We start from the raw sequence: 19,301 nt of genomic DNA, 5'->3' as shown, positions 1-19,301 counted from the left end.
ATGCGAACCGTATGCGGTTCTTTTAACATTGTTGTCTATGAGAACCGTACACAGAATTTCAGAATACGGTTGCACACGGTTTTTCAAATCCGTTTTTGGAGTTGACACATGCGCAGATTGGAATTTCAATAGAACAATAGTAACTTTATTAAATTGCTGGAAAACTAATTCCAACAAAATAGCAAAACCGTTGGCAAAAACTGATGCAAACGGATAGAACCGTACGGGGAAAAACCGTATACGTTTTAATTTGGAGTCATACGGTTGTATACGGTTGCATACAGTTTTTGCCATACCTTTTTTAGCGGAAAACCGTATACGGTAACCGCATTTGAAAAACGTGGTGTGAACCCAGCCGAACAAAGACTTAAGGACTTCATCATTCATCTGGAATAGAGGGAGACTACGAGTAGAGCTCTCACTGGAGGACCCAGCAGGTCCATACTCTACATCGATAGCCCATTGATTTTAATGGGTATCATGTAATGCTTTATTTTTCAAGGGGGTGATACTGAGCATTAAAGGCATTTTTGGCCACGTAATGCAAGGATGCACAGTGTCAATTTACTGTGTGCATTAAATGAATCCAAACACACCCATAGAAAACTTCTATTCCATACAGAGCCATTAAATAATCAAAGGCAAACCCAGCAATATATCTTAGGAGGTCTTCTCAAAGTATATTTGCACATAGTCAACACTGTGTATAATGATAAATGTTCCATTGGTAGCCATGTATTTTCACAACCTATATGCATGTGCCATAACCATATACACTCATAAGGATGTGTACGTTGGTGGAAACACAATAGATAACTGTGCACAAGTTACATGAGAGGAGTTAAAAAATACAAGTGTTGGCGACTGTGAAAACCATTGTTTATTGCCAACAATTCAGATGCAATAATAGAGAAAGAAATGGGACACAGCTGGAATGACAAAGCCAGAGCTGTTTCCAGTTACAAGAAGGAATAAGAAGAGACTGATACTGTGTCACTCCATAGATTGGTAACTGATGGCCGCCTGTGTTTTTAGGTCAACAATAGTGACAATGTCCCATTTTGGACAAAACAAAAAAGGGAAAAAAATAAATTTTCAGTGAGGTATTAAAGCATCCCTTCAGCTTTAAGCACTAGGTCCAAGGCAGTTATTGCACATTCATACTCCACTGTTTCCATACAGCACATTACATACTCTACAATCCCCACCACATGAGCTCAGCACCACTTTTCAACTCTACAGCTAACTGGAAATTCTCTATATGTTATTGAACCAAGCTTTTAAGGAACAGTGGGTATCTAGAAGCCAACAAGGCCCATTTAGGCAAGGGCCTGTGAATATCAATACACATCAGGTAATGATGAATACAGTTTACCCATCGGTGGGGCTGGGTGTGAGACCGGGCATCCCCCCCCCCAAACCTTGATCAGATATATTAATAGCCAATCAGGAGTTTAGGCTCAAAAAAAAAAAAGTTTGTGACTTTTTTTTTATCGACAACCTATAGATTGTGCCTGATTGTGTGCCAATAACATACTGTATGCAATACATATACAATTCCATAGCAAACTTCACGGGGTTTAGTCTTTAGGACAGTGGGTGAGCCATGTAAACTCTAGTGGAGTGAACTATGCATCAAGAAATGCTGTCCTCCCGTCCCTCTCTCCCTGTCGGCACGAATGATCTTTTAAATGACTAAATAAAGAATTCAAGATTTCATCTGCACATTAATGGCGAGTGCCGTTTTCTACTGTCCTACATGACATCACAGATTGAAGTAAGGTTGGATGTTCACATAAGATGGCTGTTAGTATCTTGATGGCCTATACACACCAGGCTGTGTGCACATGTGCACTGAATGCAGAGTGGGGAGGAACCACTGCCAGGCCCCACTTCGTAAGAACAGATGGATCAGACAGTTGAAATCCAAGTAATCTTGAAAGAAGAATGGACCACCGCACATCTCTATCCATTACTCAGATGCTACTATGCATTACATGCATATATGCTGTGGTTCCGTTGCCTTAACGGTATGTAGTGCTACTACGCATGACAGTCAATAGAACGACAACTCAATAGAAAAAAGTACGGAGCACTTATTTTCTTTCACAAGGATACCATGTGCGGGGGAGTGGACTGCTGGGCAAGTCTGCCCAGCAGTCCACTCCCCCGCACATGGTATCCTTGTGAAAGAAAATAAAGAATCCTGCTGCAACTTAACCGGTCAGTGCTCCGTACTTTTTTCTATTAAGATGTTATTCAGTTGAAATCCAACATGTCTGATCCTTCTCTACTCTGACATCATCTGTCAAGGGATTCAGGAGGGCCCATACACACTGGATTGTATTTATAAGTAGTTCGGTGAAAAGCATGGTATCAGAATCTCTTACCTCTCTCGTATGAACTCTGACAGCTCCTTGGTTGATATCTGCCCATGTTTCATGTTATGGTAAAGGATATCAAAGCCATTATTCTTTTCCCCCTGTAAAAAAAAAAACATCACATCAATATATGATCAATTATAGTAATGTTGCCAATCCAGTCATAGGATCATTTCACATAGTAAAAGTTAGTTATATACAGCATGTGTGTCATTTAATATAATACAAGACCTAGGATTTCTGCTCTGTTCACATTTATGACAAAAGATCAGTAGAAGATTGCTTCATACAGCATTCAGCACTATTTTTTCAGTAAAACATCACAAAGGACCACATTATAAGTCAAGGGGTCTGCTGGACGCTGCTGCTGTACATCATGTGACAAATCCATCACAGCTTGAATTTCAGTTTTCTGTTCATATGATGCAACTGAGGAATGAAACTCAAAACTAAGATGTAAATGGCGACTTAATAACAGAAGGAACACAGAATAGAAGACACACAAAATAGACATTTAACAGATTTCTGTGTGTCCCACTGACTGGTTTCAGATTGCCAGACAAAGTATAATATTAGATTAAAGGAATCCGAGACGTCCTGGTACCACAACAAGTGCACGGAAATGGATGCGAGTTTTTCTGAGAAAATGTACCTAGAACTGTTTCTAATGGCAACTACATGTCATCTAAGAGCTTACCATATAAAAGGTCAAACACTAATAAGGAAAAACATGGCACAAAGAGCATGTGACCACCACAGTGCCCCCGCCTGAGGACTCCGTGATGTCCCCCTCCCACCCCAGGAATGGCTTCCTGCAAACAGTACACTGACATAGAGGAAGCATAAGACTGAACTCAGACAACTTCCAGCATGACCCACAAGCAAGTCTCTATCCTGGGCCGCTTCCTCTGGACATCCTCACCCATCCCCTACTTGGTAGAGACAGATTATGGCCAGGTCAGAAGTCAGCATGATGAGAAACAAGTCACAATTGTCTATTTCATGTACCGTCATATCTCTACCCAATGAACATTTAGGTAACTTGGTACGTGTGTCACTGTAAGGGTATGTTCACACGTACTAAAAACGCGTTCATAAACAGCATGGTTTCACTGCCCAAAACCCTGCCTGTACCAACTTCAATGGGAGGAGGGGGTGGGAGGTAAATACGCTTAAAAAAAAAAATAATAATAATAAATAAAACAAAAAGTGACATGACCCTTCTTTTCATTGTGGTTCGGCGAAGAAGCTCCTACTGAAGTCAATAGGATCTTCAGGGCCGACCCACAGGAGATAAGTTCAGCATTTTTTCCTGTAACTAATAACAAAACAGCAATCGCCAATGGCAACCGATCATACGCTACAAGGTATAAATACAGCGAAACAAGCGTATAGTGATCAATGTATCAAAAGTTTATTTGACATAGACGCACACAAACATTTTAAAAAGACATTAAAATGAAACAAGAAAGAGGGAGTACATAAATGTCCAATGTCTTTTTAAAATATTTGTGTGTATCTATGTCAAATGAACTTTTGATACATTGATCACTATACACTTGTTTCGCTGTATCTGTAACTAAAAACGCTATAGAAAGTATCGACAATTTATGGAATCCCAGCACTTATAGGCATCACCTACTAATTTGTATTTGTGAAACAAATCCTGAAACAAAACTAAAAGTGGAGGAGAGACATTAAAGTTTTTTTTTGTAATTTTGAGTATGAGACTTCTTTAATTCAGCTAATTTCTTAGTTTGGCCACAACATTATGTTATCTCCTGTTTGAGCTCATTTCTTTTTATTTGTTTTGTTGAGAATTTTGTATATACTTTATATATACTTGATATATTTGAAAACCTTCCCATTTTGCTAGTCTATGGGAGGGGCCGTCACGCCCCCACCCACAGACTTGTATTAAGGGGGCGGGGTGTGACATCATGAGGGGTGGGGCCTATGATGTCACTAGCTCCCGGCGCCGGCTACAGCGTTCGGAACAGTTTGTTCCAACTGCTGAGCAGCGGAGTACCCCTTTAAGTAAAAGCAAGTGCTTACAGACCTAACCAAGCAGTGCACCTGGATAAGTAAAAGAAAACACAGCCCCTACAATGTCTATGGAAAGATTTATAGAACTCTTTCAAGATGGAAATCCATCCTGGAGTGTGGCAAAATATGTTGGTTGTTCCCAGTCGACTGTGTGTAAAATGCTGAGCAAGTATAAACAAAATGGGAAGGTTTAAAAAAAATATATATATATATATATATATATATATATATATATATATATATATATAAAAGTTAATACAAAATGCTAATACAAAATGTTCAACAAAACAAATGAAAAGAAATGAGCTCAAACAGGAGTTAACATAATGTTGTAGCCAAACTAAGAAATTAGCTGAATTAAAAGGAGAAGTCTCATAATCAACATTACTAAAAAAACGTATCCCCTATCCGCAGACCACAGGCTTTGTCTGGTGCCGCTTAGCTCCATTGAAGTGAATGGGACTGAGATGCACACAAAACACAACCTGAGGAATGGCAATGTTTTTGCATAAAAAAGGGAAGTCAAGGCCTATTTAAATTATTGTTCATTCTAAAAACTGCTTAAAATCTGTTAAGATGGATCAGTTCACTGATATCAGGTTTTATGCAACCCAATCTACAAAGAGGGGAAATAGCTAGAGGTTCATTTTCTCCCTCCACCAACTACCTGCCCGATGTATCTGTACCCGATATGGACCTGACATAACCCCAGAAAGTTCTGAGAACACTGTAATCTGGACATAGCATGGGGTAGGGTGACCATGAACCACAGTCATAGATCAGAGTTGTTTGGTGGGTACAATGTTATTAGGACATCTGCGAGATGACTGCTTTACTTTAAAAATAGGGATCTCCACTGTGTGAAACTGCTGGAAACCCACAAGCAAGAGATCACTGATATAGGGCATTTAAAGAATAACAAAGCTATGTCTGCCTACCTCCCAATACCATCATGTGACATCTTTGGTAAGTAGATACGGAGGTGCACGACCCCTTTATCTAACGTACAGCATCTGTAATAACTGCAGCCACAGGATGAATAAGCAAACGTCTGAGAAAACACAGAGACCACACAGAAAATGGTTCAGCCCATGTCAGAATATTAGACCTTAAAGATAGTCTCTGTGGCTACCACAATTGCTAATAATTTTACTGCACCTAAATATGTTATTGGTAGTTATGATAAAGATATTGTAAATTGATGCAAATATTATACATAAGGACTCAAAAGTAATGCTAGGTTCACATTGGCATCGAGGCCTGTCACAGATTCTGTTCAGGAGGAGTAAACAAGTCCAGACAGTCCCTTGGCGGACACCACCAGACCTTGAGAGACCCCCAACAATATTGATGGTCTACCCTGTAGACAGGCCATCAATAAAACGGATACACTGAAGCGCATTCAAACAAATCCTCTATCTACAGTATTGGTGATAAGTGTCACATTGCATTGGGGATGGGGGGGGGGGTCTGATCACTGGAGCCCATATGCAAAAACTGGACCCCCCCCCCCCCCTTCCCCCCTATTAGCGACATGCTTTTTCAAATTTTATACTTTTCTTTATTCCATATCCTCTCCCCATGTCCCCAGGTTCCACACCAGCAGAAGAGAGGGCAGCTCAAGTGGAATAATGGCTGTAAAGATGCATGAACACCACAATTTGTGTATCCGGCAACTGAATCCGGATGGACAATTTGATAACCGCCTGCTGCCGTATCACATTCGTTTCAATGATCTGAACGGAGAAAAGTAGAAACTCTGGTCGACTAATTTTCCAACCATATCCAGCTTTTGATCCGGACTTAAATCTGATCTGCTCCGGTTTTTAATCCACTGGCATAAAGTGACCCCACCAGCAGAATAGTGAGTAGAGCTCTGGAGTATAATACAGGGATGTAACTCAGGATCAGTATAAGATAAGTGATGTAATGTATGTACACAGTCCCACTTTAGGGACTTTCATAAAAGTTATGTTTTTATTTTGTTTTGCGCATAGTAAGTGGTACATTTGGTCTGCAGTGCCTGACAGTGGATTGCTCTTTCCCCTTTCATAATACATTAATACTCTGCTGAGCCAAGCTAAATGTGCAGGTGTATGAGGGATGGTCCTTCAGAACGATTTCCTAGTGGAAGCTGCTGTTATGTAGCTCTTAGTAGATCCAATGCACTACTAGGCACTATTCCTGACATTCACTATATCACTATAGGTATACCTGGAGAACATGCACACAGCTATACTACTTAAAAGGGGTACACCGGTGGAAAACTTTTTATTTTTAAATCAACTGATGCCAGAAAGTTAAACAGATTTGTAAAATATTTAAAAAATCTTAGTCCTTCCAGTACTTATTAGCGGCTGTATACTACAGAGGAAATTCTTTTCTTTTTGGATTTCTTTCTGTCTGACCACAGTGCTCTCTGCTGACATTTCTGTCCATGTCAGGAACTGCCCAGAGCTGGAGAAAATCCCCAAAGCAAACATATGCTGCTCTGGACAGTACCTAAAATGGACAGAGGTGTCAGCAGAGAGAACTGTGGGCGTGACAGAAAAGAAATCCCAAAAGAAAAGAATTTCCTCTGTAGTATACAGCCACTAAGTAGTACTGGAAGGATTAAGAATTTTTAATAGAAGTAATTTACAAATATGTTTAACTTTCTGGCACCAGTTGATTTAAAAAAAAAAAAAAAAGTGGGGTACTCCGCTGCTCAGCGTTTGGAACAAAATTTTCCAATCTGCTTAGAGCCGGCGTCGGGAGCTTGTGACGTCATAGCCCCGCCCCTCATGACGTCATGCTTCGCCCCCTCAATGTGTCTATGTCTATTGACTTGCATTGAGGGGGCAGGGGGTGACATCATGAGGGGGCGGGGCTATGACATCACAAGCTCCTGGACGTTGGCTCTAAGCATTCGGAACATTTTATTCCAAACACTGAGCAGCGGCATACCCCTTTAAGCAGGGCAGTGGTGCATTACAGTCAGAGCTCTTGTTTACCTGTCTCCAGATTGATGGGGTTGTCCCATCCGGATAACCCCTGTCATAGCGGAGGTCCTGCTGGAGATTAGCTCATTGCTGCCGGTCAGAAAAAAAGCCAAAATTTCCGGGCTGGCCTATGATTTATTTAGCAGGATGCTTGGCCATTCTGAACTATGCTTTTATGCATTTCAAAAGCCATTATGTTGGGAGGGAAGGCCTGCATTCTTGAAACATTAGCATTTATCAGAAACTTCCTAGAATCCTGAAGAGCCTTCTTAGTGCTGCTGCTTAGAGAAAAACTAATTAATGGCAGATTATAGAGCAGGAAGAAGAAGACAGAAGACGTAGAAGTAGTAGGAAACAACATAAACCTGCACTGTAATGAGCCAGCAACTCCATGACCTTGCACTAGTCTCATACTGCCAGAAACCGACAGCAGTGTTTCCCAACCAGGGTGCCTCCAGCTGTTGCAAAACTACAACGCCCATCACGGCATGCTGGGAGTTGTAGTTTTGCAACAGCTGGAGGCACCCTGGTTGGGAAAGACTGAAATACAGCCTAACAGTACAGTCAGTCCTGAGGGGTCCTGCTATAAGGCCTGGTCATGGACGTGGCCATGGTGGATCTTTTCACTAAAAACAAGAACCTGGAGCAATGGTGGGTTTACACGCTGGGATCAGGCCGTGTTATGATCTAAGTATAAGGCAGATTGCTTCTGACTTTCCCATTAACTCCTGTGGTGACTACCCTGTCTGTCTGATCACATGTCTGTCTGAGGACACAATTTTTGTGTTAAATTATTTACCATGTAATGTTAGCAAAGATTATCTGCTTAAAAAAAAGATTACATGACACAGAGCAGTGTTTCCCAACCAGGGTGCCCCCAGGTGTTGCAAAACTAACACTCCCAGCATGCCTGGACAGCCTTTGGCTGTCCAGGCATGCTGGGAGTTGTAGTTTTGCAACATCTGGAGGCACCCTGGTTGGGAAACACTGAGACAGAATAGCAGCAAGGCCAAGTGTATGCAAGTTTATAACACAGATTCCCACTGTAAAACTAAACAAAACAAAAAAGTATATAGAAAAGTATGGGTTATTGCTGGAAGTCCTTGTGAGGCAGTGTTCCAAACCTGTGACTCTCCAGCTGTTGCAAATCTACAATTCCCATTAAAAACCAACAAAAAAAAACTGAGCAAGGAAAAGTAAATCTGACAGTATATAAAGTAAAAAAATAAATAAATAAATAAATAAATAAATAAATAAAAACTTATGTGTAGGGATTTTAAAAAACTTACAATTTTAGTAAATCTGGGTCAATAGGTCTTGTTTTGTGGTGGTTGTTTTTTTTGGAGCTATGTAGAGTTACACATCAAATAGGACAGGAGGACAGGACCTAGGATAACTTTTAAGGGATGCTGAAATTAAAGGGGTTTTTCAACTCCTTATCAAGCAGATGACAAGGGTATGAAATAAAAGGAGGTAATAACCTTACCAATCCCCTGCTGATACACCCCTGGTCCCCGCTGGTTTGTGTTTAACAGCCTCAAAAACAGATGTGGTAAGTCCACATGTGACCACTTTAATGGTAAAGCGTGGACATCACATAGGTCACATGCTGAAAAGCGTTTGAGGGATTGGTAAGGTATTATCTATTGTCATTGCTTCTCGGCCTTTTGGCTAAGATAAAGTGTAGTATCTGTTCTTATCAGTTTATGCCGGTGGCCCGAAACGCCGGTATTGGGCTGGTGGGGATGGATGCTGCATGGAGGGGACAGGTGTGCCAGGGCGTTCCGGGGCTGGTTCTGAGGAATGAGCTCGACAGCCGCCCAGATGTGACCTGTTCCCTCCGGGTCTCGCCATGAGGCTGGGATGCTTTAGAGCTGAAGTACTTTAGTGCCTTGGGGAGTGGTGACCCCGTGGTTCCAAAACTCACTGGGTGTACTGGCTCACTGAGTGGAAGCACGGGCACCATGAACTCTTCACCTTGTGGCACTCACCTCTTGATTCCCGGCCTTATGGCTAGGATCAGAGAAATTTTTATAGATCCGACCGGATGTCCGGACCTTTTGCATGTTGTGTGTCCACAGGATTGTTAGGATGCGGTAGCCCTTCTGGGTGTCCCTCCTAGTGGTCTAGGGGAGGTGTGTGTGGCCATTAGGTTCCACACCTCCCTGCAAAAATCATGGGTACTCCTGCATGGGCAGGGTACCAAGCCCATACAGCTATCGCCAAGGGGGATGCCGGGAGCATTTGTGGACCCTTAGTAGCTTTGGCGAAAAAGGGACATCGAACCTGGAACCTCGCAGGTACCCTTTGGTCTGGATCCAAAAGGGTAAGGTTTGTTGGGGGGCCTCTCCCCTGTAGGAGAAGGGCTTGCGATAGACTGCATCCTTTGTGCAAGTTTTTTTTAGTGTAACACGTTTCGAGAGCAGGTTCCTCGGCTCTTGTCACCTGTATAGAACATGTCTTACAATTTGGAAATTCTCTTGAGGTTCTGAAAACATTTCTACCTCTGTTCTTCTATACTGTAGTCTTTATTACAATGTCGCTGTTTTTATTCTAAGGGTGCATTCACACCACGTTTTCGCAATGCAGTTCCTGTATACATTTTCAATTTGAAAACCGTATGGAACCGTATCGAAAACCGTATGCCAAACGATGCATCCGTTTTGCGTCTTGTACGTTTTTTTCCGTTTTTTTTTTTCTGTACCCAAAACCGTACCCTACCAGGGTTTTTGGTCTGGGTGAAAAACCGTATTGAAACTGTATAAGTTTTTTTTTTTTTAACATGGGAGTCAATGGGAACAGTACAGAACTGTATGTGCTTACGGTTCCATCTGGTTTGCACCATACGGTTTTTGGCTTTGCACAGTTATTTTTTTGGTTTTTCAATCAAACAAGTGAAACTATATTTATAATGGAGTAAAAAGTTTAAAACTTATACGTTTTTTTCTTAAAAAACGGATGCAACCGGACATCATTTTTCAAACCGTATACAGTTTTTAACTTTATAGGGGTTAAAATTTGTACACACGTTTTGATACAGTTTAGTCTGGTTTTGAGGACTGTATTGCAAAAATGTGGTGTGAATGCACCCTAAGCTACAGTTATGTGTTTCTTTTTACCTTACATGCTTCCACGGTGTCACATATAGGGTTCATTTCCGAACTTTGAAGCTGCTGGCACGGCTCCTTATTGACGTCAAAGGGAATTTACACCTGAACTTGCCAAAAGTGGCTCAAAATAGATTATGACACCAACACAAGCTGCCATAGCAACAATAATGTAAAAACCATGGATTAAACCAATTGGGGGGGTTAGGCGGGCACCATATAACACAGGGATACGCTGGTACATAAATGATTCCTATATAATACAAACACCAGAACACTAGGGCTTTGCATTGTAAATAAATGGGACTAATAGCAAGCATCCTTTATCTACACCAGTGTTTCCCAACCAGAGTGTCTTCAGCTATTGCAAAACTATAACTCTCAGCATGCCCGGACAGCCAAAGGCTGTCCGGGCATGCTGGGAGTTGTAGTTTTGCAACAGCTGGAGGCCCCCTGGTTGGGAAACACTGGTGTAGATAAAGGATGCTTGCTATTAGTCCCATTTATTTACAATGCAAAGCCCTAGTGTTCTGGTGTGCATCTGTATTATGCTGTCCGGCCATGCTGGGAGTTGTAGTGTTGCAACAGCTGGAGGCCCCCTGGTTGGGAAACACTGGTGTAGATAAAGGATGCTTGCTATTAGTCCCATTTATTTACAATGCAAAGCCCTAGTGTTCTGGTGTGCGTCTGTATTATGCTGTCCGGCCATGCTGGGAGTTGTAGTGTTGCAACAACTGGAGGCACCCTGGTTGGGAAACGCTGCTCTACACATTTGTAACTGAAGGTGAAGTTACACAGTGGGTTGTACAGACACAAGAAACAAAGGGATCAAACAATGATCAACACAACATATGTAGGTCTGCTGTAAAACGGGTTATTCTAAGGGTTCACTACTTCAAGTGTGAATCCCATCATGATTCGGTGGCAGGATATCTGTGTAAATCTCCACAATGATCAGGATAAGGATTTGCAAGAAGTCCCATACAAGTCAGAGTTACGCTTTATTTATAGGGTAAATTCACAGTGAACATGTAAACAGATGACAGATTTTACAATAGAATCCGCACCATTCGATGTGGATTTATCTTGCCCTTACTAGCATGTCAGATGGCTAATAGAATATCTGTGCAGCTTCATCATGTACATAATTAGCAAGTTATACCTACTGTTTCGACTGGAAAAATTGCAGAAAATGCAGTGTTGTAATTTTTCCTATTAAATATTACATAATCTGCCATTGAAACCCCAAACCAGATGTGAACATACCCTTAAAGGGGTACTCCAGTTTTGGAAAATGTATCCCATTTTTATTTATTTTTTTAAAGAGCCGAGGCAAGTGCTCTCTATCACCCAAAGTGCAAGAAAAAGTGCAAACGTGTCACACTTAAAAAAACGTGCACAAAGGATGCGTTCTATCGCTAAGCCCTTCTCCAACAGGAGAGAGGGCCCCCCAACAAACCTGCCCTTCACCTCCAGGCCAAAAGGCACCTTCAAGGATCCAGGTTCGATGCCCCTTTACGCTGAAGCTACTACGAGGCCACAAATGCACCTGGCTTCAACCTAGGGGTTAACCAAGGTATCAGCCAAGGAGCCGTATACTGATGGCATCTCGACCGAAGCCAAGATGCCCAGGGGTTGCAGGGATGTGTCTGATCACGGGGGGGGACAGGGGTTGTGGGATGGTGTCCGACTGCAGCACGTGCCCTTCATGCATCTCTATGGGATAGACGGAGTGTTGTACTCGTGTATCTCAGGCTCTCCCATAGAGATGCATGGAGGAGGAGTGTCGACCACCAATTATTCAGCTGTGTCGACATAGCTCTGTGCCTGTGGAGAGCTAGAGCGCTGGGCAGGATATCATGGGTGTCCCAGCAGTCGGAATGCCTGTGATCAGACACTTATCCCCAATCCTTTGGATAGGGAAACATTTTCCTTAATTGTACTCCCTTAAAGGGGAACTCCGCTGGAAAAAAAAAAAATTTTAAATGAACTGGTGCCAGAAAGTTAAAAAGATTTGTAAATTACTTGTGTTAAAAAATATTTATCCTTCCAGTATTTATTAGCAACTGTATGCTACAGAGGAAATTCTTTGATTTTTGAATTTCTTTTTTGTCTTGTCCACAGTGCTCTCTGCTGGCACCTGTGTCCGTGTCAGGAATTGTCCAGAGTGACATAGTTTTGTTATGAGGATTTTCTCCTGCTCTGGACAGTTCCTGATACGGGCATCAGACAAGACAAAACAATTTAAAAAGCAAATCATTTCCTCTGTAGTATACAGCTGCTAATAAGTACTGGAAGGATAAAGATTTTTTTTAATAGAAGTCATTTACAAATCTGTTTAACTTTCTGGCACCAGATGGTTTAAAAAAAAGTTTTCTACCAGAGCACCCCTTTAAGTTACACATTCTGCTCCTATTAGAGCAGAGGCCTCCAAACTGTGGTCCTCCAGATGTTGCAAAACTACAAATCCCAGCAGTTTAAATGTCCCTTTACTAGAGGTAGTAACAACACTTGAGTAGCAATGTGTACATCACATAACTCCAGAGTCCATAGAAAACGGAAAGCAATGATTGCAACATCACTGGAACGTCACATCTGCAGAATAACCGCACATACTGGTTATTCACTGCACGGAGAGATTGCTGAGTGTTGGTTACATAAAACCTACGTAGAAATAAGGAACTTTAGTCATTGCGAATTAAGATGTAGCCTGCAATACAACAACTTGGGGAGCCACAATGTTTGTGTGCGACTCCTGCCAAACCCATCACTAAAAACCTATGTATGCCTCTATGACATCAGAGACATATAGAGGTACAACATGGCTGACCACTACCTCCCCATATTCTGCCCATGCATATGAATGCACAGCTCAGCCGAGTGTTCATGTATTCAGAATGGAGAGCGAGATAAGCTACAGTCAGACTTCTCAGGAGGCAGCTTTTCTCCCCAAGAACAAAGGGATCAAACAATAGAGGGTCTAACATTTAAATCCTTATCTGCCCCTAACATGATCTGTCACAAGAGAGGAAGGAGGCCACCCCATACATAAGATGATGCCAATACATGTCTTACATCTATGGGGGTCATCTGTGTCCTGCACAGAGTAGTCCTACAGCCATGTTTATCTAGGTCATCTACCCATGATCAGAATAAGACTTCAACCTCCATAGGTACCGTATATTCACACATGGCAGATTTGGTGCAGAGACTGTCTCATTCATTGGAATAAGGCTTGTAGAAATCCACATGCATCCAGCCAAAAATAACCCTAGTCATATGAATAAATCAGACAACTAATCTACGGATGTAAGGCTAAGTTTTTCAAACATATTTTACTTGATATGTGCATTTTCAGCCATAATTAGAAAATAAACTGCAGGCAAAAATTTCAGGAATAAAAAAAAAAAAAAAAAAAATGTATCTACACACCTTATGATTAAGGACAAAAATGGTAGTTTTGCAACATCTGGAGGTCCGCAGGTTGGAGACCACTGCTCTAGGATATTTAGAGGAGAAACCATGAAAACCCCTCTAAAGGGTCTATTGTCACATTGAAAATTAAAGTCCAATCTGCAATATAAATAAATATATATATATATATATATATATATATATATATATATATATAGTTCAGTGTTTCCCAACCAGGGTGCCTCCAGATGCTGCAAAACTCCCAGCATGCCTGGACAGCCTTTGGAAGCCTTTTGCTGTGCAGGCATGCTGGGAGTTGTAGTTTTGCAACACCTGGAGGCAACCTGGTTGGGAAACACTGATATAGTTTCATGGCAAAAGTTCCAGGATAGTCTGTCATTCATGTAAATCCCTGCTCATGCTAGGCTAAGTAGTCATGTGGGCGGTCCTACTCAGTGATTGACAGCTATCTGTGTATTAGCGTTCATATAGAGGCTGTCAATCACTGAGTAGCACCGCCCACTTGACTACCAGCCCAGAATGAGCAGACATTTACATAAATAAAATGACAAATGTTATCCTAAAACTTTCTCACAAAACTGTATATCAATTTATTAAAAAGTACCTCTCATCAAATAAACTTTTGATATATTTTAGATTAATGAATGTTGAATAACTTTCCAATAGCATGCTAATGAAAAATATGCTTCTTTCTATTGTATTTTTCCCGATCAGTCCTGTCAGCAAGCATTTCTGACTCATGCTGGAGTCCTCAACACTCAGAGCTGCCAGCCTGCTTTGTTCACAGCCAAACAGGCTGTGAACAAAGCAGGCTGGCAGCTCTGAGTGTTCTTCTTTGTGAACAAAGCAGACTAGCAGCTTGTAGTGTTTAGGTCTCCAGCATGAGTCTGAAATGCTTGCTGCCAGGACTGGTAGGGAGACCCCTAGTGGTCATTTCTTCAAAGTGGAAAATTAAATAGAAAGAAGCATATTTTTTAATAACATGCAATTGTAAAGTTATTCTGCATACATTAATCTATAATATATCAAAAAGTTTTTTTGATGAGAGGTACCCTTTAAGCTCATCCTGTTCTATAACATGATCCCTTCAGATCAGATTTTCAGGTTTCCTTTAAGTGTTTCTGTTTTGCAAGAAATTAATATTGACTTCCAAATTCATGTTCACACTGCATTTTTTTGTTTTAGGTGTAAAAAAAAAAAAAGTGCAATACGCATTCCATTGTAGCATGCATTTTTAACATTGTGGATTTAAAACACACGACAATAGGTGACGTCCCTTATTCCCTGCAGACAAGAAGTGATGCAACACCCAGAGATGGAATAATCTGCACTAAACAAGGCTAAGTCATGGCAAGTCAAGGCAAGACACACACCGGAAACCTAATATCTAATATTTACACCTCCTATATGGCATGTGAACATAGTTTAGGTGGTTCACACTACGTTTTAAGCATTATAGGACTGTATACGGATGGGGGGAGTGAAAACCGGGCACTCCCGTATCCCAACCGTATCTAGCCCGTATGTAATGCATTTCAATGAGCCAACCAGAGTCAAACGCTGATTCCGGTCGGCTCATTTTTGCCCCGAATGAGGTTCTCTAACCGGACCTAAAACTGTGGTAGACCACAGTTTTAGGTCTGGTGAGAAGACCGTACACAGGACAAAAATGAGCCGACCGGAATCAGCGTTTGACTCTGGTTGGCTCATTGAAATGCATTACATACGGGCTAGATACGGTTGGGATACGGGAGCGCCCGGATTTCACTCCCCCCAGTCGTATACAGTCACATATTGCTTAAAACGTAGCGTGAATCCAGCCTAACAAAACACATAAAAACCATTAAAAAACAAAAACAAACAACTGACAACCAGCCTCATACTTCAAGTATTAAGTAAAGAAGAATAACAAGATTATAAGATTTAATCCACGGGACGTATCTCAGTCTAATCTGGGATGTGAAGAGACACTAATCTTATAAAGGGCTCAAGTACAACAGACACTGCAGGCAAAGTAACATTTGAGTAAATGGTATAAAAGCAATGGGTCTAAATGCTCCAAATAGTGAATATACATACAGACTGAGGGGTCATGAATTGGGTTCAGCATAAATAATTTGAGAAACTGCTACTGTGACTAGGCCAAGGAAGGAATATGAATATTTATGAAGGGGGTGTATCACATGGCCAGTGCAGGACAGGCAGAAGGGTGCACCAAGGGACTTGGGCCGCTCCGAGTGCAACAAGATGCTCATTTACATATTAGGGGTTTTGTCCATAACTGAAAAACGGCACTATAGATCCAAAAAAAAAGGTAACCTGCGTTGGAATCAGCATCACCCGCATTAACAACCCCTATTTGCAGGTTAGTGTGCGTGATCCTGCTGTCAGATTCCCTCTGTCATTTGGAAAAACATTTCACATGTCCTACATATCCTAACAACAAGTCAAAAGTTTGGGTCAGAGGGGTCTCAGTGTTCAGACCTCCCCTGATCAGTAGAACAATCCGGGAGGAGTTCATGCTTGGTGCATCTTCTCCTGACTCAGTGTTATGTGATCGAGACACACTCACAATGTAAGTCTACAATCACTTCACACAGAGTAGGGAGAGGAACACGTGGCAGCGCAGACTTCTCCCGTCTTATTCTCCCGATTGGCAGAGATCTAAACACTTCGACCTCCGCCGATCAAAAAACTTTTGACATGTCGCTAGGAAACGTCCGAAGTTTTTCTACATGACACTCTTTAAAGCACAACTGTCACCAATAATATGTTTGTGAAGCTGCACACAATGTGCCCTAGGGCTTCACAAGCATATTCTAGTCATGCGGTTACAAATAAATTAGGCTGCGTTATACATACAAAAACAGCTCTATAATTTCTCTGTGAGTCGGGCCAACAGTCGGCGAGGTAGCATCCGGGGGCCGCTCTGCTCAGGGCTCAAGTCCTGCAGGAACACGTGGGAATGGAGTTCCTGCACTTTTTTTTATAGCAAGAACACCGGTCTCATTAGAAGAAGTCCTGCAGGACCAACCCTTTAGTGGAAGAGTTCCGACATTTTTTTTCCTAGGACTTTACCCCTGGCTCTGCTCCTGCGTCATACTGCTTCTCCGGCTACACGCAGTTCACTGACAGGCAGGACCCGCCTGCCTTGCGGCAGCACTGTGTAGCTCTGTTGCGCACACACCGGCTGTCAATCAACTGTGCAGCTCTACCTCTCCGACTGTTGGCCCGACTCTTGAGGGAATTATAAGGGTAGGGTAACACATAACGGATCCGCAGCGTATTTTGCGCTGCGGATCAGGTGGTGAGCCGACCCATAGTGTGCCTCCAGTAGCCACACAGGGGCCGCTCCGAGCAGCCACACAGGGGGCCGCTCCGAGCAGCCACACAGGGGGCCGCTCCGAGCAGCCACACAGGGGGCCGCTCCGAGCAGCCACACAGGGGGCCGCTCCGAGCAGCCACACAGGGGGCCGCTCCGAGCAGCCACACAGGGGGCCGCTCCGAGCAGCCACACAGGGGCCGCTCCGAGCAGCCACACAGGGGCCGCTCCGAGCAGCCACACAGGGGCCGCTCCCAGCAGCCACACAGGGGCCGCTCCGAGCAGCCACACAGGGGCCGCTCCCAGCAGCCACACAGGGGCCGCTCCAAGCAGCCACACAGGGGCCGCTCCAAGCAGCCACACAGGGGCCTGCGAGATGCCGAGTGCACTCAAGACATCGCAGAGCAGACACGATATCTGAGCACACTACGCATACGCGTGGCGGCTCGCAGGCCCCAGTGTGGCTGCTCGAAGTGGCGGATTGCCGCTTCAAGCAGGCCAGGGGACAAGGAGAGGCGACTGTGTGTGCAGCTTCACAAGCATATTCTTGGGGACAGATGCGCTTTGAAAAGTATCATTTACTTTATTAGAAACATTGCAAAACGTTTGCACAATGTGACTAACTCAGAGCACATAGGGAAATTAAAGCTCTTACTGCTCGGCAAGCCTAGTTCAGCATACAATAGGATGCAACAGTCATTAAACATTGTGCGGCTGTGATAAATTGGCTGCGCCAACCTACATTACTTACAGGCATAAGAACAGTACAAAAGAGAAAAATGATACATTTTCCCTCAGTGTATACCTCTGGACTATGTCACACGAGAAAAAGTCTTCATAAGATTACATGGCGTTGAGCTATAGCTGTGACCTTAAAAGTCGCCACAAAAGCAGACATGTCAGGTTTTCTTATAAAAGGTCACAGGTTGCAAAGTCTATTCTAACCAGAGAGAGCAAAAGTTACACACACAACAGAGACTATCTTGTGATTTGATGAAGAGGAGTGGAAAGGAAACCCTTAAGTACCAGCCCTGCGACTTTAGAGCATGAAGACAATCACGTCCAGGCAGAGGTAAAAGATCCTAGGCAGGACCATTTATTAAACAAGAATGATAGAAAACAATAAAAAACCAGTGGATTACGCGTTTCGGGAGAAGCCCTCCCTTCCTCAGCCCCATTGAGTTTATTAGGATTCCTTCTGCAACTCTGCAAAATTTTAACACAAGTCCCATTGAATCCCACTGAAGTAAATTTTGGCAGAAATTCCACCGTGCGAACTTGGCCTGAAAAATAAAGTCACCTGGTGTCTCTTTCTAATCAGGTGTTTGAGTGTATAGTGCAGTGTTTTCCAACCAAGGTGCCTCCAGCTGTTGCAAAACTACAGCCTTTGGCTGTCCGGGCATGCTGGGAGTTGTAGTTTTGCAACATCTGGAGGCACCCTGGTTGGAAAACACTGGTATAGGGGGGTAACTTTAAAGCAACTTAATATTGTGGGTAACGTTTTTAGTGTGTTTCGGCATAACACGAAGACTTGCATGTAGATTCCGACTTCTTATCCTAGTGGCCAAATTTCCTAACTTGCATCCACAGAAAAAAAAAGTAAGTGCCCCCAGCACCTACACGCACTGACAATTGAGATTTGTCAAGATTAATTTGAGCTAATTCCTTATGAATACACATTCCCTTTAAGAGAGATTGTCCTACATAAGTGCCCAGATAATAAAGGTGTCACATAGCTTCCTGGCTCCTTTAAGGCGCTTGTCTAGGAGTAAGAGGAAATAAGACATTACTAGGTGACCGACTCAGGGGACCTCGCTGCTTAATCACATTACTTATCCTCAGAGAAATGCAAGTGGGAATTACGGAAGAGAAAACTACTAAATAAATCTTCACCAACAACACATGCGGTCATAGAGGTTACTCCGTAGGCTACAGCCGCCGTGTCCAGTGAACTATTTATAGGGTGGGGACACAGTATAAAGAAATAGCATGCACAAGACATATAGGCTGCATGGATAAAGGCCTATGA

General features: G+C 42.7%; 1 protein-coding gene and 1 pseudogene across 1 annotated transcript in view; one reads left to right on the top strand and one right to left on the bottom strand.

The window, feature by feature from the left end:
* FCHO2 (FCH and mu domain containing endocytic adaptor 2) overlaps positions 1–19,301 on the bottom strand; it is a 145,574-nt gene that overhangs the window by 108,301 nt on the left and 17,972 nt on the right. The window contains exon 2 of the mRNA XM_056539861.1: positions 2,391–2,482. Coding sequence (XP_056395836.1) covers positions 2,391–2,482 — 92 coding nt within the window. The remainder of the gene's footprint in view (positions 1–2,390; positions 2,483–19,301) is intronic.
* LOC130343996 (U2 spliceosomal RNA) lies at positions 9,060–9,164 on the top strand (annotated as a pseudogene).

This window comes from Hyla sarda, chromosome 1, assembly GCF_029499605.1.
Source record: "Hyla sarda isolate aHylSar1 chromosome 1, aHylSar1.hap1, whole genome shotgun sequence".
Classification (NCBI taxonomy): Eukaryota; Metazoa; Chordata; class Amphibia; order Anura; family Hylidae; genus Hyla; species Hyla sarda.
Note: the sequence above shows the minus strand (reverse complement) of the source record. Positions and strands in the feature narration are given on the sequence as shown.